General features: G+C 48.5%; 1 protein-coding gene across 4 annotated transcripts in view; it reads right to left on the bottom strand.

Annotated features, from left to right (window-relative positions):
• Positions 1-2,800: 2,800 nt before the first annotated feature.
• Sort1 (sortilin 1) overlaps positions 2,801-17,922 on the bottom strand; it is a 74,896-nt gene continuing 59,774 nt past the window's right edge. For 2 of the 4 annotated variants that reach the window (XM_052179445.1, XM_052179444.1), the window contains exons 15-21: positions 16,304-16,493; positions 13,258-13,374; positions 10,580-10,688; positions 9,154-9,252; positions 8,409-8,515; positions 8,054-8,165; positions 2,801-6,921 (exon numbers count right to left, since the gene is read on the bottom strand). In XM_052179445.1, the coding sequence (XP_052035405.1) occupies positions 6,907-6,921; positions 8,054-8,165; positions 8,409-8,515; positions 9,154-9,252; positions 10,580-10,688; positions 13,258-13,374; positions 16,304-16,493 (749 nt within the window). In that variant the 3' untranslated portion in view covers positions 2,801-6,906. The remainder of the gene's footprint in view (positions 6,922-8,053; positions 8,166-8,408; positions 8,516-9,153; positions 9,253-10,579; positions 10,689-13,257; positions 13,375-16,303; positions 16,494-17,922) is intronic. The other 2 variants (XM_052179447.1, XM_052179446.1) reach the window with 1 other exon arrangement.

The following is a 17,922-nucleotide window of genomic DNA, read 5'->3' on the forward strand; positions in this document are numbered from 1 at the left end:
TATGTGTGTGTGTGTGTGTGTATGGGTGTTGTATGGGGTATGTGTGTATGGGGTGTATGTATGTGTGTTGTATGGGTGTGTGTGTATGTATGGGGTGTGTGTGTGTATGGGGTATTGTATGGAGTGTATGTATGTGTTATATGGTGTGTGTGATGTATGGAGTGTTGTGTGTATGTGTGTGTGTATTGTATGGTGTGTGTGTGTGTGTGTGTGTATGTGTGTGTGTGTAGTGTTGTATGAGGTATATGTGTGTTGTATGTTATGTGTGTCTTCTGTATGGAGTGTTGTATGGGGGGTGTCTGTGTGTGTGTGTGTGTGTGTGCACGCGCGCGTACGCACACATTGGGGCTTGAACCCAGGACCTTGTGCTTGCTAGACAAACCCTCTACTATAGAGCCCTGATCTACACCTAACACCCCCAGCCTCTCATAAGTTGGGTTCATGTGTGAGATGGAGGTAATAATAACCGTAGGGTTGTTGCGAGGATTACAAGAGGTAATCTCTGTAAAGAGCTTAGCAGAGTGCAGCTGACTAAGTGCTGGATAATGGAAGCTATTTTTAGGTCAGACCGGCATTTCCCCCTTTGAAAGCTGTCAATGGCTCTCTTCCTATGAGATAAAACACAAATGAGGTGAGAGCTAGCCTCACAGGGAAGGAAGCTCCCCAGAGACAGGGATGTGTGACATTTGGCTGTACCATTCAGCCACCAGCTGATGGCTCTGAACCCCAGGTCTGTGTAACTCAGGATACTGATGCCAGGACCGCCTAGGATCTAATAGCAAGCCCACAGTCCGTGCTCGCTAAACCCGAGTCCCCAGCTGACCGCCATGCTCACCCATACATTCCACTACAGTGTACCCTCCCGCCAAACGCTATGGCTTCTTATCCCAGTCCCCTTTTCCTAACTGTATTTATCTAAAAAATTTTCCCTTTTAAAAAAATGCATCATGTGCATTCCTGGTGCCAATGAAGGCCAGACGAGGGTATCACATCCTCTGGGGCAGAGTGAGCTGCCACAAGGGTGCCTGGAGCCAACCCCGTGCTCCAGCACACATTTGAAGGTCAGAGGACATCCTTTAGGAGTCAGTCCTCTCCTTCCACCGTGTGGGTACCAGGGATTGGACTCAGATAGTCAGGGTTGGTGGCAGTCATCTTTAACCAATGAGCCATCTTATCACACACACACACACACACACACACACACACACACACACTTGTAGATATGTATATATGTATATATACATATATATAGCTGAATATATATATTCCTCCTTATTTATTCATTCATTTATTCACTTTACATCCTGACTGCTGTCCGTCTTCCCACAGTCCCTCCTCCCATCCCTCTCCCCTTCTCTGAGAGGATGGAGCACCCACTTTCTGTATCCAATGTATCTTTTCCCAGAGGCCAGACAAGGCAGCCAGCCAAGCTAGAACAACGTACTCCACAGACAGACGACAGCTTTGGGGTCAGCCCGCGCTCCGGTTGTTCGACACCCACGTGGAGACAGAGCTGCCGGAGGCCCATGTCCTTCGGTTAATGTATGTTCTACCATTAGTGGTTCAGTCTCTGAGAACCCCAAGGGTTCCTCTCCCCCCATATTGTTTTTGAGAGGTTTCCTACTTTGACCTGGGGCCTACTGATCAGGCTAGGGCGGCCATTGAGTTCCAGGAATATTCCCGTGTGTGCCTCCTGGGCGCTGGGATTTTAACATGAACTTGGAGACTGCCTTCATGTCTGTGTGGTGGGCAATTTACTGACTGTTCTCTCCAGCTTAGGAGGAACCACTTTAATCCATTCTTAGCTATGTTTGAGGAGAAAGTGGCCTACGCCTCTTGTGTTAGCTCCCACCCCCACGCCCCCTGCTTTGCACCTCACATGTAGAGAATTATAAGGAATCAAGTTTAAAAATACAGACTCCTCAGTTTGTCTATCAGAAAGTCCAATTCAGAGCCCGACATAGTGGCACTCACTTGCAATCCCAGCACTCTGAAGGTGGAGGCAGGAGGATTACCATCAATTTCAGGGCAGTCTGAGGTACACAACAAGGTCTAGGCTGGCCTGATTCTGGTGCAAAGAGTCTTGGGATATGTTGGAATCCTTTAAGCCAAATCGGGTCAATCCTTGGGTAAACCTCCTCCTAGAGGGAACAAGGCCTGTGCCCTGCCATCTCCAGACTGAGATGTGGGAGCACTGAACGGAAACATTGGCTCAAAATGCTACCCCAGGGCACGGTGGGCTGACTAGTGTCTGAGGCGGGCAGCTCCTTCAGGCAACACTTGTACATAAGGAGTTTGTGCGTGTAGGACTGTGAAAGGAGCGAGGGGAGGGAGACGCCTGCAGAGCTATGGCCTTCCCGGGTTCATCTGACAAACCGGCTACAGGGAACACACAACTCTGCAGTGCAGCCGTATGTTGTTGTATCCAGAAGTGTAGATGCAGACACTGGAGAAAGTGTGCAGTGGGCTGTTAGGCCTCCACAGAGGGAGGCAAACCTTGACAGTGTAAAGATCAAGAAAAAGAAAAGACAAGGAGTTAGAAAACTTACAGGCAAGCAGCCCATTTGTTTGGGAGCCAGTTCCTCATAAACTGTCTCCCTCCCCCTTCAAGCTAGAAATGCCCAGCGTTGACTTTCAAGCCGATGCTTCTCTGGTTGCTGGAGTTTTGATTTTTGAAGGTAAAAAGCTAGAAACGCTTGCTAAAAAAAAGTAGTTTACTCATCTTAGTAGGTTAGGTATCAAAGCACAGGCTGCTTTATTTCTAACCCAGATATTGCAAATATACAGAAAATTACCAGTACAAAGTTAAACACATCCAGATTTATTTACACAATGCTAAAGAGATTTTGTATTTTATTTCCATTTTGTGGGATGTCGTTATGGGGTCTGGCTTTGCTGTATAATTGACACAGGTCTTTGAAACTTGATAATCCCACCTCACATGCAATGTTCTGTCCCAAGCGGGCAGAAGTCTGGAGTTCTCAGTACACATGCAGTGGTGGTCTTGACCCCGCTTTATACTTTCCTGGGGAGGCAGCCGCCCCTCACAGCAGGGGGAGGGGCCACATGCTCAGAAAGGGAACAAAAGACAAGAGGGAAGGACAACAGGCACGTGGGGACCCTGAGCGATTCTGTGCATGGGGATAAGAAGAATGCAGCCCGAACCCTTCTCCCTGGAGGCTCAACCACAGGGACTCAGCAGCCAGGGGACAGGAAGTCACCTGACCACAGCTGAGGGCGTGCGGAGGATGAGAACTGCACTAAAAATTCGGGGCATACTGATAAATCCTTAACATGTACACTATACAGTTTATACATGTATATATGTACACACACATATATATAAAGGTACAGATTAGCTTGTGTTATTTCATATAAACAGATGCAGAGAATGTACCGGTGAGGAAAAGTGCACATAGCAAGTCCTGAAGACAATTTCAAGTCAATGCTCCCATTCTTATTGTTACAACACATGGAACCAAGAAATCCCACCTGCACCCGTGGCTTCAACAAGCCCACAGCAGCCTGCACCTGGTGATGCGCTCGCCAATGGGACAGAATCTGGCACCTGCTGGCTGGCTCTCGGCTTCCCTGTCACTACATCATATGGCAAATCTTAAACTTTGGTTTTGTTCCAAAAGACATTAAAGTTCAAGTTCCTTTCCCCTCTGGCAGGAAGGTGATGGAAATCAGAGGTGTGCCCCCACTCCACGTTAGTAGTTCAGTGCATCCTTGCTGACTATGGAGTTGAGAGGGCTGTGCTGACAGTGGGTGAGCTCCCTGCCAGCGTGCCAGCGTGCCAGCGTGCCAGCGGGCATAGTGGCAGGGCTCTTCACTGGAGGCCTTTCTACCTATATGGTTTCCCTGCGCCAGGCCAGCCCTTTCCCTCTGGGGCTTGTTGGAATGGCCCCACGCCCCTCTCAGCACCTAGTATCCTGAAGAAGGAACAGTTCAGCAGAGTTATGTCCAGCCACGGCTTATAGGCCTGACCAGAGAGGAAAGGCAGGGGACCAGGGAGGACCAGGCAGGGGACTAGAGGGAAGGCCAGGAGCTTGGAACTACAGCCAGAATGTAGATTCAGAGGCCATGGGCTCCAAGGTTCAGTTGTCAAGACTGACAGAGCTCCTAAGCCAGCCCTGCAGCTGCAGTCACTCTCCGAGGGCCTCAAAGCCGTGTTCCACTCAATTCACAGCACAAACACATTCAGCCATAGCCTCTGGCCTCGGGAAAACCCCAAGCCCCTAAGGTCCCAAGCAAAAAGAAAAAAATTGTTTTAGATTTAAAACTCAGGCCAGTATGGATTTTCTGATGTGTCTGAGCTACCTAACAATGCTAAACCCTACTGCCCAAGCCTCTAGAACCAACCCCATCTGCCACCACAGTGCTGAGAATAATGGTATGCCCACCTACCAGCCATGCTGCTCCACTCTACTGCTGCACAGGACAAACCAAAGCAGAACTTAAAAAGAAACAAAACAGCTTACAGAGCTTCAGTTGCTGGCTGGGGTTGCACATTTGTGCGTGAATGCTTCTGAGAGCCATTGCAGGAGCAGAACCCAGGCTAACAGAGCCAGGGGCTAGAACTAGAAGCAAAGGGGCAGAGAGGACTCATCCAAAGACTGGTCCTGTGCTCCCCAACAGTGACAATCTAAGGGAGAGGGGGTGTCCCTGATTACCATCACTTTTTATTTCAGCCATGAAGCAGGGGAAGAAAATATTGCTTTCCAAAAAGAAAACAAAAAGGCATCACAATAATGGCTCTGCAGGAAATGCCTCTGAGGAGTCCTCAGCCCCAGCAGTCACCCATGAGCGGCTCTGATGCAAGGACCCAGGGTCTTGCATAACTGCAGTTCAGAGCTCTGAAGACCCTGGGCGGCGGACTCAACTTTGGCTCCTGAGCTCCATCTCCAGCAAGAATAGCACGGTGCTCAGAAGAGAAATGATCCCCAAACTGCCAGGTTCTACGGAAATCCCAGAAACCATTATAGAGGCAGAGCATCCTCAACGCTGATGGCTGGAGATGAGTGTTAAGTCCTGTCACTAGGGGAGCTCTCCATGCATCTACCCACACCAACCCGGGACAGGCAGCGTGTAGTGGAAATAGATCTCTCCCCTTTGGCAGGAGGTGAGAGTGGGCAGAACTTTGATAATTTACGAGCTGCTGTATCTTTGGAATTATTTTAGAATCATTACAAAGTGAACAAGCTAAAAGACTAGAGTGTTATGGCTCTAATAGATACTCTCCTCCCAGAACCGACCCTAACTTCGTTTTCTGACTGATGTTCCATGACTCATTTAGCTGCGAGTCAGCGCCTCTCTGATGCTCCCTGTCCCTCCTCCCCCTCTCCCTGATGCTGTCTGTTCCTTCTGGGGCGGGGAGGACTCAGCCATCTGCTTGTGCATTCTGACAGAACTTATTTTGGCACATTTACTTCCCACTGACTTTCTAGCCACAGAATGAAGTGACAGCAAAATGGATCTACTGAAGAATGTCCTAGTGGTAACTGGGAGGGACTGTGATCAGCACAGCAGGGGTAGGGATACCAGAGACCTACCTACCACACCATCTTCCTGTCCAGCTAACATCTAAACTGTATTCAGATGAATTGCTACAGCTTTCCACTACCAGATGGCCACCCCCACATCCGCCGATCACATTCTATAACTTATTTAATTTGGAAAAATATCAGATAGAAAATTTCCTTACATTTAAAACATGAAAGCAATGTTCCGACCACACACAGCATCATCTAGAAATGTGCCTTCAGTGGGGCTAGCCAAAGGGTTCCAGACAACTAATAACTCAGCAAAACTAGGGGAGGGGCGAGGATGGTCTGGTAAGGTTGAACAGTCCATCAACCTGGAAACATTCCCAGACCCAGTTCTATGAACAGAAACAACTTCGGAGGAAGCAATAAGCAGCCACGGTGGTCGTTCAGCTCTGAGCCTTCACAACGGGTGATGGGAAAGTTGGAGGTCTATGACTGTCGGTCCTGTGGCTGCACTGTGCACCAGACAATGAGCGCCAGGAAAGGGATGGGCAGGCTTTGAGGCCAAGCCTTGAACAGAACAGAGCCACTGGCACCCCACAGAGCACAGCTGAAAGGGCTAGCTCAGGAGTGGCCAGGTCTGTCTTTAATGGGTGTTAGAGCTAGTCAGTCGTCTGTTGCTCCCTCCTTCCTGCCACAAGTTAAAAATCTTGCCCTGGAAGTTTTGCCTATTTAGTGTGTTGGAAGCACATGATTAAGTTAGTTGCCAAAGGGCAATTAACAAGGGTATTGCCGAATTAAGCAGGAAAAGAAAAGTCACTGTGCCCTGGAGTCCTGGGTGGGGGTGGAGGTGGGACGGGAGGAGGAGGCCGCAGCAGGGCTCTTTGACTGACGCTGTCCACTGATGGCCAGGCAGTGCCAGGCACCACACCCTCTGTTTCCTTCTCTGAGGCTGCTTCGCATGACCAGCAGAGCAGGGGACAGCACTAGGTAGGATGTGGGAGCTGAGTGGATGGTGGCGTTGGCAGATGCCCTGGGGCGGGGCGGGCACCAGAAGGAAACCCAAGAGCAGGGGTCAGTGAAACAATCCCTTTGAATCCCAAGTCGTGTCCCTTAACGCACAAAACAAACAAGAGAAGCCTAAAGCCCACACTTTTACAAAAGACAGAAATCTGAAACAAAAATGTTAAAGAATTTAAAATTTCCCCCCCTCTCCTTAGAGCCAACCGTGAGATCAGTCGGGGTCCCCCACCCCCACCCTGCTTTCTTTAGTGTAGGTCCTTTGGGCTTGGATGGAAGCGGCGGAAACAGAGCTGGGGCCGACGCAGTGGGAAATTTATTTCCCCAAGTCAGAGCCTCGGGAAGTGTAGGAGGTACTGCGGCTCTGCGAACACTCAGTCCCAGGTCCTCTAAAGAGCTATTCCAGGAGGTCCTGAAAGGAAAGACACGTGCTGTTACTGACATTGTCGGAAGCAACCACCTACTTGCGCTGCGACTCTGGTCACTCCAGGGCTGCTGCAGACTCAGGCACAACTTGGTTCCAGTTGTATTTTTATTTTTTTTTAATTTTTTATTTATTTATTTATTTTTATTTACATTGCAAATGATTTCTCCTTTTCTGGGTCCCCACTCCCCGCAAGTCCCATAAGCCCTCTTCCGTCCCCCTATTCTTCCATCTACCCCTTCCCACTTCCCTGTTCTGGAATTCCCCTATACTTTTGCACTGAGTCTTTCCAGAACCAGGGCCCACTCCTCCATTCTTTTTGGACATCATTTAATTTGTGGATTATGTCCTGGGTATTCAAAGTTTCTAGGCTAATATCCACTTATCAGTGAGTGCATACCAGGATTGATCTTTTGAGACTGGGTTACCTCACTTAGTATGATGTTCTCCAGCTCCATCCATTTGTCTAAGAATTTCATAAATTCATTGTTTCTAATGGCTGAATAGTACTCCATTGTATAAATATACCACATTTTTTGTATCCATTCCTCCGTTGAAGGACATCTAGGTTCTTTCCAGCTTCTGGCTACTACAAATAGGGCTGCTATGAACATAGTGGAGCATGTGTCCTTATTGCATACTGAAGAATCCTCTGGATATATGCCCAGTAGTGGTATAACAGGTATTTTTATTTTTAAACTTAAAATAGATTTACTTATTTTAATTGTATATGTATGGGAGGCCAGCAGAGGGCATTGGATCCCCTGGAGAAAGTTCCAGAGAGCAGTGAGCCAAGTGTTTACAGAGACTGGAACCTGGCTGCGAGTGCTTTTAACCCCTCAGCCATCTTTCCGGAGACTGTTTCCATCACAAGTATAAAAGTAACTCTTTTTAAGACTTAAATTTTTCACCAGGTTGTGGTGGTGCACACCTTTAATCCCAGCACTTGAGAGGCAGACACAGGCCTTGGTGAGTTCAAGTGCAGCCTGGTCTAATAGACCTAGAGCTAGTTCTAAGACAGCAAAGGTTACACAAACCCTGTCTTAAAAAACAGACAGATTTAAAAAAAAAAAAAAAGACTTGAAATTTTGGATAATTCGTCAAGAAGAAAGTGCCTCACCTCATCTGAATCATCGTGATAACCGCTTTTAGCATGGGAGGCCGCATCCAAAGCTTCCACGCCGTCGGCCTCTGCATGCTGCTGTAGCACAGAGTATCGGTGCACCAGGAACCTGCAGAGGGGACCCTGGTTAGTTCCCCGAGCTGAGCCGAGGGGGGAGCATTTCTTATAGCATGGAATTTCCTCGGTTTTCCACACTCATGGCCTCACTGCATGCAGATATGATACTCAATTTGGACTTGATCTTCAGGGTTATCATTAACTCCCTAGTGTCTGCCAAGAGAACTGGACCACATGGGCTAGGGTGCCTTTTGGTTTGAATTCAGTAGTTCTGACCCACTTCCACATTTCTTACCGTCCGCCACAGACGTATTTCTTCACGATGAGGACTCCTGCTACGACTGTGACAAGCATCAGTCCCACGATGGCCAGGATAATAGGGACAGAATTCGACTTGGAATTCTTGATAAAACAAAAAGAGTAGCAGTTAGGCACGCAGACTCTATGGCTGCACTCATACGGTCCACACCTTATCCAGGGCACATCTCCACCCCCCAGATGAGAGAGGGCACCAGCACAGGGGAATCTGCACTCCAGCTGCCTGGAAGCTGCAGTGCAGGGCCTTCAGTGTAAAGTCCTGGTGGAAGCCCTGGCCACCGCCTCGAAGCAGGCATGTCCAACCTTTTCACACTGCAACATGATGTTCTCATCTATAAAGTTCATGCGTGAGAACTGCTCAATCGAGTTATGGAAAAATCAATCGCATCAAGAATTCATGTTTTGAATAGTTTACAGATTGGTGTCGGCGGCCTTTAGAGCTAGTCTTGGGTGTCTGTAGCTCTGGAGCCACAGGTTGGACGTGCCTAGACGATTGCTATGGTCACTGTGACTGCTCCCTGTCCCTCATTTACAACTCCTAGAGGATATGGGTGGAGCAGGGAAGGAGACCTGAGGACAGGGTGCTCGATGACTCTCACTAGACTACCGTGTGTCAACGCTACTCCAGGCAGGCCGTCGAATGACACAAAGGTTTCTGTCGTTACTTTTTGGCATGTTTGCACAGAGAAGCCTTGTCAGACCACTGTTTTTGTGTGACCTACCTGCTCCTGGGTGGGAGATAGGAAGTGTGTGTTTTCAGGGTATCCAAGAGGAGGCGGAGCTGGATTCTGGGACAAGCTGTGTCCCTGTGGGCGGGAGTCCTGTGCAATCACACACACACAAACACTCTGAGGACAGCCACCAGCAGTCCAGGGCAGGGGTGCAGAGGAGGAGGAACTGCCCCCCCCCTTGCCAATACACACACCCACACACTCTTCCCTCATTGCCTTCAGAGTCCCTCCCTTGTCAGTGTCTCCTCCCTTTGAACAGCAGGGAGTAGGTGCCCGGATTGTCAGGTGCTTAACCTTAGGATGATAGGCCCTCAGGTTATCTCCCAAGTCACTGCTGGCCCTGTGCTGCTTTACCAGGAGGCCTCCCTAGTTACCTCATCTCCAGAGCTCAACCAGACAGATTGCTACCACTCTTCCTACGACTTGATGTGAGGCGATCCATCATGACCACAGTTTAGCTTTTGTTTTAGCACACTCTGCATGCGTCAGCACAAAAGCCACTACCTACATGCGCTCCTGCATGTGTGCAAATCTCCAGTCCATGGCACTTTGTGGTCTTATTCTTTTGCTTTTTTTCCCCAGAGGCTTGTTTGTTTTTAAATATTTATTTTTGCTTGTACGTTTTGTGGTGTGTGTGTGTGTGTATGTGTGTGTAAGTGTGCATGAGTGTGTGTGCACGTGTGGGTGCAGTGCCCACAGTATCCAGAAGAGAATTACATCCCTGGGGGCTGGAGGCATAGGCAGTTGTGAGTGGCCTGACAGGGATGCCCTAAACCAAGCGGGTCCTGTGCAGGAACAGGATGCACTGCTAATGCCCAGTCATCTCTCCATCCCCAATTGTTTGTTTTGGGGACAGTGTCTCATGTAGTTCAGGTTGACTTCAAACTAGCTATGTAGCTATGAACTTCTGATCCTCCTGCCTTAGCTCCCAAGTGTTTGGGTTACAGGCATGCATGGTTGTTCATGGGTACTGGGGATTGAAGTCAGGGCTTTATTTATCCAAGGCAAATACTCTAGCTACTGGGCTACAGTGCCCTGCACTGCCCTTTCTGTCTTTAAACCTTTGGCTAACATAAAGAAAGTTCATATACCATCAGGTGACAGCAGGGGATAGTTCAACATGTGTACCCTCACTCACTGAGCACACTCCTATAACTCCATGCTGCTAAGACTTTTATAACTTTATCTAATACCATTTTCTCCCAACACAGACCAGCTCTTAAGGCCAGCTCCTAGCAGGATGAGCCTGTCACTGGGGTGTGGCATATGATGGTCCTTCATCCTGACAGCTTCCCGTGCACAGTGCCGCAGGAACTCCGTGGCCATCCCGCGTTGATTGCTAAGTATAACTCCGGTTCTTCCTAACGGAACATGAAATCCTGCCTACACCCAGAACCTAGGTTTGTTTTCAACATACCTGCTTCGTGGGGTTCAAGAAGTTGCTTGTGCATTTCTTTTTCAAGTCTTTTACTTCTCGGGTTGGATTCATACCCCCTTGGCATCTGTCTCCTGGGATTTTCCGGTAGCTGAAGGGCAGAGGAGCTTGGTCAGAGGTTGGCAGTGGCTGTGCTGGTGTCTGGGGGAAAGGCAGAGACAGTAGCCAGGGCCTCTTGATTGGGGAGCACCTGGCCACTGCTCTGCAGGACTTGAACAGACACATCCTGTCTTATAGGCTATGAAGTATACGGAGCCTCAAAGAAGAGAGTTTATGGAAGTTTCCCAAATCCCAAAACAACACATTGGAAGCAGCAGTGAGGCGAGGCAAGGCGAAGGCTGGCTGCTGATAATGAAGACTGGGATGCCTGTGAGCAAACTGGGCTCTAAGCTCACTGTAGTGAGGAGGCGCCAACAGAGCAGCAGGGAAGCCAAAGGGCTGCCCCGGGGCCAAGCCAAGCAGAGGAGAAGCCACGGTAAACGTCTGTAAGTGTGCAAGAACATACCACATGCCACACAAATCACCACATATACACACTACATCACACATACAACATACACACTTACACCATGTATCACAATACATGATGTCTGTATTAGTGTGCAAGAAGCAAGCACACATACATAGCACACACACACATACACCAACATACACTATACATCACACACTATACATCACACATACAACATACACATTTACACCACATATCACAACACATGATGTCTATATTAGTTAGTGTGCAAGAAGCAACACACATACATAGCACACACACACACCAACATACACTATACATCACATACACATACATAATAACTATATTAGTTAATGTGCAAGAAACATCACACACACAACCACATACATTTTTTTTTAAACCAGAAAAATATTCCTGGGCTCTTGCCTCTTCCAGAAAACAGATTTAAAAACTGCAGAAAGTTCTTGTCTGTGGGAAACTGAGGAAATCTGAATACCACTCTGGCTTCACTTGCTGTGAGCCTCTACCTTTATGGACTTTAAAAGGCATGGGACTCAGAGGCCAACAGCTGAGTTGTAGCACTTCTGATGCTGGGTAATGATGCTAGGTCATGACACTCACGGTCACTCTTGTTCATTTTCAGGGGCTTTTGTTTTGTTGTTAAGACGGTCTCACTATGTAGTTCTCGCTGTCCTAGAACTCACTAGGTAGGCCAGGCAGGCCTTGAACCTACAGAGAGTGGCCTGCCTCTGCTTCCCAAGTGCTGGAATTAAAGGCATGTGCCACCATACTCAACCATTTTCAGGGGCTTAAATGACCACAACTCAAGTGGCTATGCAAGTGACCTTTTGAATGACCCAGCACATTCAATGGGTAACTGTTTGACATTAAAGGATGGAAAACCTCCAGCCTGAGACTATGGGGGCTTCCTTCCTTCCTTCCTTCTTCCTTCCTTTTCTTCCTTTCCTCCTTCCTTTCTCTTTCCTTCTTTCTTTTCTTTCTTTTGATTTATTTATTTTTATGTATGTGAGTACATTGTTGCTATCTTCAGACACATCAGAAGAGGGCATCTGATCCCATTACAGATGGTTGTGAGCTGGGAATTGTGGTTGCTGGGAATTAAACTCAGGACTCTGGAAGAGCAGTCAGTGCTCTTAACCACTGAGCCATCTCTCCAGCCAGGAGCACCATTTCTGAGCATTTGTGTGTATGTGTTCTGTGAGGAGCTATGAAACTAAGTTATGCGCGTGCCCATATTTATTCATGCCGTGGAAGCCGCGTCCCCCTTCCTTTCTCAAGACAGGGCCTTCTAAGTAGAATTGGCTAGTCTAGAACTCAGTGTGTAGTACAGACTGCTGTTGAGCTTAAGGGGACCTCCCACCATGAGCGCCGGGATAACAGACGTGCGCTGCCCTGCCCAGTTTCATCCTGTCTGTCCCCATGAGTGTCCTTAGGATGGCAGGTTTCCATAAGCTTGGCCACCTCCTTGGAAAGTTCTGTTTTGCAAATGCATTGTTTTGTTGACTGAAATATTATGAGGCAGGCAAAATGGCATGGGCCCAGGGCTGGAGGCAGGGAAGGGCGCTGTCTATGGGGATTATTTTATGTTGTTTCAGGGACCAAACAGACATAGCATTTCTATGTCTTGCTGTCGGGTACATGTCTATCCCTTCCGACTCTACCCAAAGCTGAGTCCTGGAGAAAGCTCATTAATAAGTAGCACAAAAATGGGGGAGGGGAACCCCCGGGGAAGTGCTGCACCAGCTTCTGTGGAGCCATTTGAATAAAAAATTAATGAAAATTAATTTGTGTGGGGCAGTGGTAGCGCAAACCTTTAATCCCAGCACTTGTGAGGCAGGCAGGTGGATTTCTGAGTTCAAGCCTGTTCTACAGAGTGAGTTCCAGGACAGCCAGGGCTACACAGAGAAACCCTGTCTCGAAAAACCACACATAATAATAATAATAATAATAATAATAATAATAATAAATTAATTTGCACTGGAGTCAATGGCCCCAGGAGGCCAATGACTGCCATTTGGACACGGCAGATGGCAGAATATTTGATCATCACAGATGGTCTACTAGATGGTTTCATGACTGTCCTGGAAGATTGCTCATTCAGAGCCGTGTGGCCATACTTGGCTTTGGCGCAGGGCAGTGAGATCTTGCCATGCAGAGGCCACCTTACCCGTTTGTCGTCAGGTGCTCCTCCTTGCCGTACAGACAGAACTCTAACTCATGTCCCTTCAGCTCCGGCTGTTCCACACACTCAGAGGCGTTCTCGGGGCGGAAATAGCCAAAGTCGCTGTGAGAATCAACAGTAAGGACACTTTTGAAGTTCCTGCCTACAAGCCAGCACACGAGCCAAGTGGACGGGTGACATTCCCATTGAGGACGCTCCAACTGAGGTGGGAACAGTCGCTGGGAACAATCGGGGAAGCTATGGCATCTCTGCAGGTCCACACTAGAATCCTAAGTGTCTTCCACAGCTGTCTGTGTTAAAGTGTGGTCTCCAGTATGGAGCTACTGAGAGGTGGTGGAGCATTTAGAGGATGGACCGGATGGGACTGTTCCCCCAACCCCAGGGACTGACACGCTCTGCCTCACACTTCTGCCGTGACGTGCTGCCCACACTCCAGGACACTTGCATGTATGTCAGCATGTGTAAATGCCCGTACCCAAGCATGGATGCCTAAGGCTAATGCCGAGTGTCTTCCTCTCTGCCTCACCTCCTCATTTTTTTGAGGCAAGGCCTCTCATTGAACTTGGAGCTCACTGACTGACAGACTAGCGGGGCGGCCAGTGGACTCCAGATCTGCCTGTCTCTCCCCCATCGCTGACACTCCAGTTGCCGATGTGTGCTGCCTTGTGTGGGTGCGGAGGGTCAGAGTTCGTCTCATGCTTGCACAGCACGCACTCAGGCCACTGATCCAGCTCCCGCCTGCCCGAGCCGGTCCATGCTGTCTCTCTGTAGTACCTCTCATCCACCCTCCCTTCTGTGTTCTTCCATGATGTGAGATCTTGCCTCTTCTCTAAAGTTGGCCCTAGACATGGACAGCATCCATGTTTTGGTCCCACCACCCTGAGTCCTTGCACACAGACTGAGAAAGGACAGTCGCTACCCCCCTCTCCTCAGCTCATCAGTGTCCTCTCCTCAGCCTCCATGACCACCTTCTCCTCTTTCCCTTCCCCACCTCTCTCTCTCTCTCTCTCTCTCTCTCTCTCTCTGGACTGATTTTAGGGCCTGACATGCTTGGCAAGTGCTCTAGCCCCGGGCTATATATTGTGTAGCCATATGTCTTGTAAGAATACTTTTACTGCCTTATTTTGCTCATTTAGACTATTACCCAGCCCCAGCCCCTAGTGCTGGGGACTTAGCCCAGGCTCTCACACGTACTAAGCAAACATGTTACACTAAACCAAACTACATCTCTAGCACCTTGTTTATGTTTTATTTCCTGTATTTTGACTTCAGCACCTTCTGCAACCTTGGGAACAAATGTTGAAGGCCCCACAAGGCTTACTGGTCATCAAACCTAACATTTTCTCCTCCTTGAGTCCACATGTTTGCAACAGTACCTTTCTTCCACCAGATGAAAGGGAAATTTAGCTTGAATATCCTCAACCTGGACTCCGATCTATTTTTCTTCTTTAAAATGTAGCTCTAGCAGGCCTGGGACACACGATATAGATTGGGCCAACCTGGAGTTCGTGGGGCTCTGCCTGGCTCTGCCTTCCAAGCGTTTCTCTCTGAGGTCGCACAGCTTCCTTGGGTGCTGCTGGGTGTCTCAGCTGCCAACGGCACACTGGCCTCTATGACCCACTTGGTCATCAATACTCAGCTTGATGCCACCTCCTCAACAAGCCATTCCACAATTTCCTCAACCCCCTTTCAGCCGTAGGGGACCCTGCTCTCCTCACTACCACGTCTGATGTGGGGAAATGAAGAGGCTTTCAAGCTGTGCTACCTGCCTTACACTCTAAAGGCCAAGTGCAAGCTTCTGAGCAGCTGCTGTCTCCTAACATGCTGGGGTCCTAGGGTTGTGAGACTGCTTCCTATGTGAGGAAGACCTGTCCTCACCCTGCGCCTCAGAAGAGGCTCCCAGAAGCCAGGGCAATGACAGGACAACCCTTCAGAGTGATCCCAGGCTTGCCTGACAGCCAAAGGTGAGCTGGGTGATGTGTTTCCTGTGGAAATGAAGATGGGAGGAGCCACACAGGGTTGGACCTGAGTTTCCTTCAGACCTGCATTGAGCTGTCACCTGTAGTTCAGTGGAATGTGACAAGGGGACAAGAGTACCAGCTGTCCTCTTTGTCTGAGTGCTTTAGAGATCCAATTTTACTTCCTGTCTGTCACAAGCAGCTAGTTATCACCTGTAATATTATCACCTGCAATATGAGGCAGTTCTTAGTTGCCACAAATTTCCACATTTAAGTGACACTCGCCTCTTGCATCTCAACTAACACCAGATCACGTGAGTAACTAACTCTTGATCCCTGATGGTCCTGAACTTTAGGGAGTACATCCTGGTGGCCTCCAAGCTCGCTGAGACCTAGGCACCATGAGCATACTGACGTCACCTCTAGTCTCAGGACCAAACCACCCACCTTCAGTCCTCGGTCCTGCAGATGATCCAAAGCCTAGAGCCTTTCAGAAGCTGCCTCCAAAGTCCAATTTCCTTCCTGCCCCTGAGCTACTTTTCCTGTTGTTTTTAGTTTATCATTTTGTAGACTGCCTCTGCAACCCTTCCTAGGTTTTAAATTTAATTTTGTTTTAAGACAGAGTCTTATGTATTCCAGGCTACTATTGAACTGCCCTTCCCCCTCTCCCCCAGTGCTGGGATTACTAGAACGAACCAGCACACATAGTTTATTTGATGCTGGGGATTGAACTCAGGGCGTTGTGCATGCCAGGTAAGCCCTGTACCACCTGAGTTACGTGCCAGACCACCTCCCTTCTTATTTAATTTCTTCCTTCCCACCATGTCCATGTCATTACTTCTAAGGCTGGACAGTGTCTGTGTCCAGTGACTATCCAGTAAGATAAAATAATCTGTTAAATGTTAGTAATGTTTGGCCACGTTCTCTGTGCTTCACTTTTGTGACCAGTGGGCAAGAGTTATTTAGTCTGGCGGAAAGGAATGTCAGTATTTTTTAGCTGGATAAAACAACTAATTTTCCCCTTCCTGCATGTGGGACAGGGGCTAACAGAGGAATCTGAGGAGTGCTGATACCAGAGGAAGTCCTCCAAGGAACACGGACAGACGGAGGGCTGCTTGGCCACAACATAGTCTCGACCATTCTGACAGACGGATGACTTCCGTAGCCGTAGGAACTGTTCTTTATAGCCCAAAATGCAGCCATCTTTGTAATCTCCAGGGTCTGTGGAGTGTGCCAGCCACGTGGTATAGTCATCCTCTTCACCTAAAGGACAGACAGAATGTTCAGGAGTTGGCATAGCACACAACCCACCCACAAGAGAGGCAGCTCTCAGGCTTAGGGGAGGAGGAAGGGAGGGAAGGCAGGTGGGCTGCCCGATTCGGTCTCTTCTTTAGTTTAGAGTTGCAAACACAAAGTCACTTTAGTCTAGAACCCACTAGCAGTTGCACTTCCTCATAGCAAAAGAAGATTCTCACCATCTCGCCTTCTGTGGGGGGATTAGGAGAAACCTTTGCTTTAAAGTGAGGCTGTACAGGGAGTGCTAGAGTCTTCCCAAACCAAGAGGCTGCTGTCTGCCTTGATGGCCTGGTCTCTCCATCCCTAGAGCTGTCGGAGACTAGCAGCCATGTTCCCTACACATTGACCATGTGCTTAGCATAAGACACCAGCAAGAGCCCAGATTCAATGTCACCATGCATACCAAGCCGAAGGGAACATGGCCTCTTCCTAGCTTTTCTCTGAGCCCCTGGCTCTCCGACTGCAACATCTGCTTCTGCTTTAGCATCCCACATCGGCTGCTCCTAGGAAAAGACCTCTAGGTTGGAACCTAGACAGTCGCCTGAGTTTCTTTTATTTTGGGGGACTTGAGGACCAGCAGTGAGCCAGGTTACAGGTATGTAACAAATATTTTAATGGTCTTAAGCTTGAGAGCTAATGTAGAATTCCCCTGAGGATGGACCCAGCTCTGTCCACCCTCTTTACTGCATTTAGAAGCCAAGAGCTTCGGATTATGAATCACACTTAAGCTCTTACAGAAAAGGAAGTACAAGCTCAGAGCCTGCATTACAGGGGCCCCAGGGTGAACGCAGGGGACACCTGTCTGGAACGCAGTGGCCTCTCCCGCAGTATTTTCTTTTAGTCTACATCTTTCTCACTGAGACACTGTACTGGGTTTGGTTGCGACACTCTGGGAGCACCATGTACTGGACACTTGCTTCCTGAAGTCCTTCACACCTGCCCAGAGTTCTAGAGTCTCACTAGGACTCAAAGCTAAACTAAACCTCCCTGTGAAACTCCTCCCTTCAGTGTTATGACTAACAGGATCAAAGAGAGGTCCTTTCAAACACGCCCCTCCAAAGCTCGCCTCCTACTGTCCCAATGCATCCACTGTCCTACAGAGGGACAACCCCCAAAACACCACAAAATTACTTTAGACAAACAAGTCAAAAGAATGTCTCATAAATGGTACAAAAGATCCTTCCTGAAGGGCAAAGCTACACTGGAACCCCACCCCTATCCCCACCCCTGCCAAGCATGGCTGGATGAATTGAGACTTGCTTAGGGATGGTGACTTAAAAGAACAAAAGTGAACTATCAGTAATCTTACATATCGCTTACATGTTGTAACAATGTTTTGGACATTTATAGATAATTCTACCACGAAGATGTAGTTCACCTTCTATTTTATAACGTA

This window comes from Apodemus sylvaticus, chromosome 4 (genome assembly GCF_947179515.1).
Source record: "Apodemus sylvaticus chromosome 4, mApoSyl1.1, whole genome shotgun sequence".
Classification (NCBI taxonomy): domain Eukaryota; kingdom Metazoa; phylum Chordata; class Mammalia; order Rodentia; family Muridae; genus Apodemus; species Apodemus sylvaticus.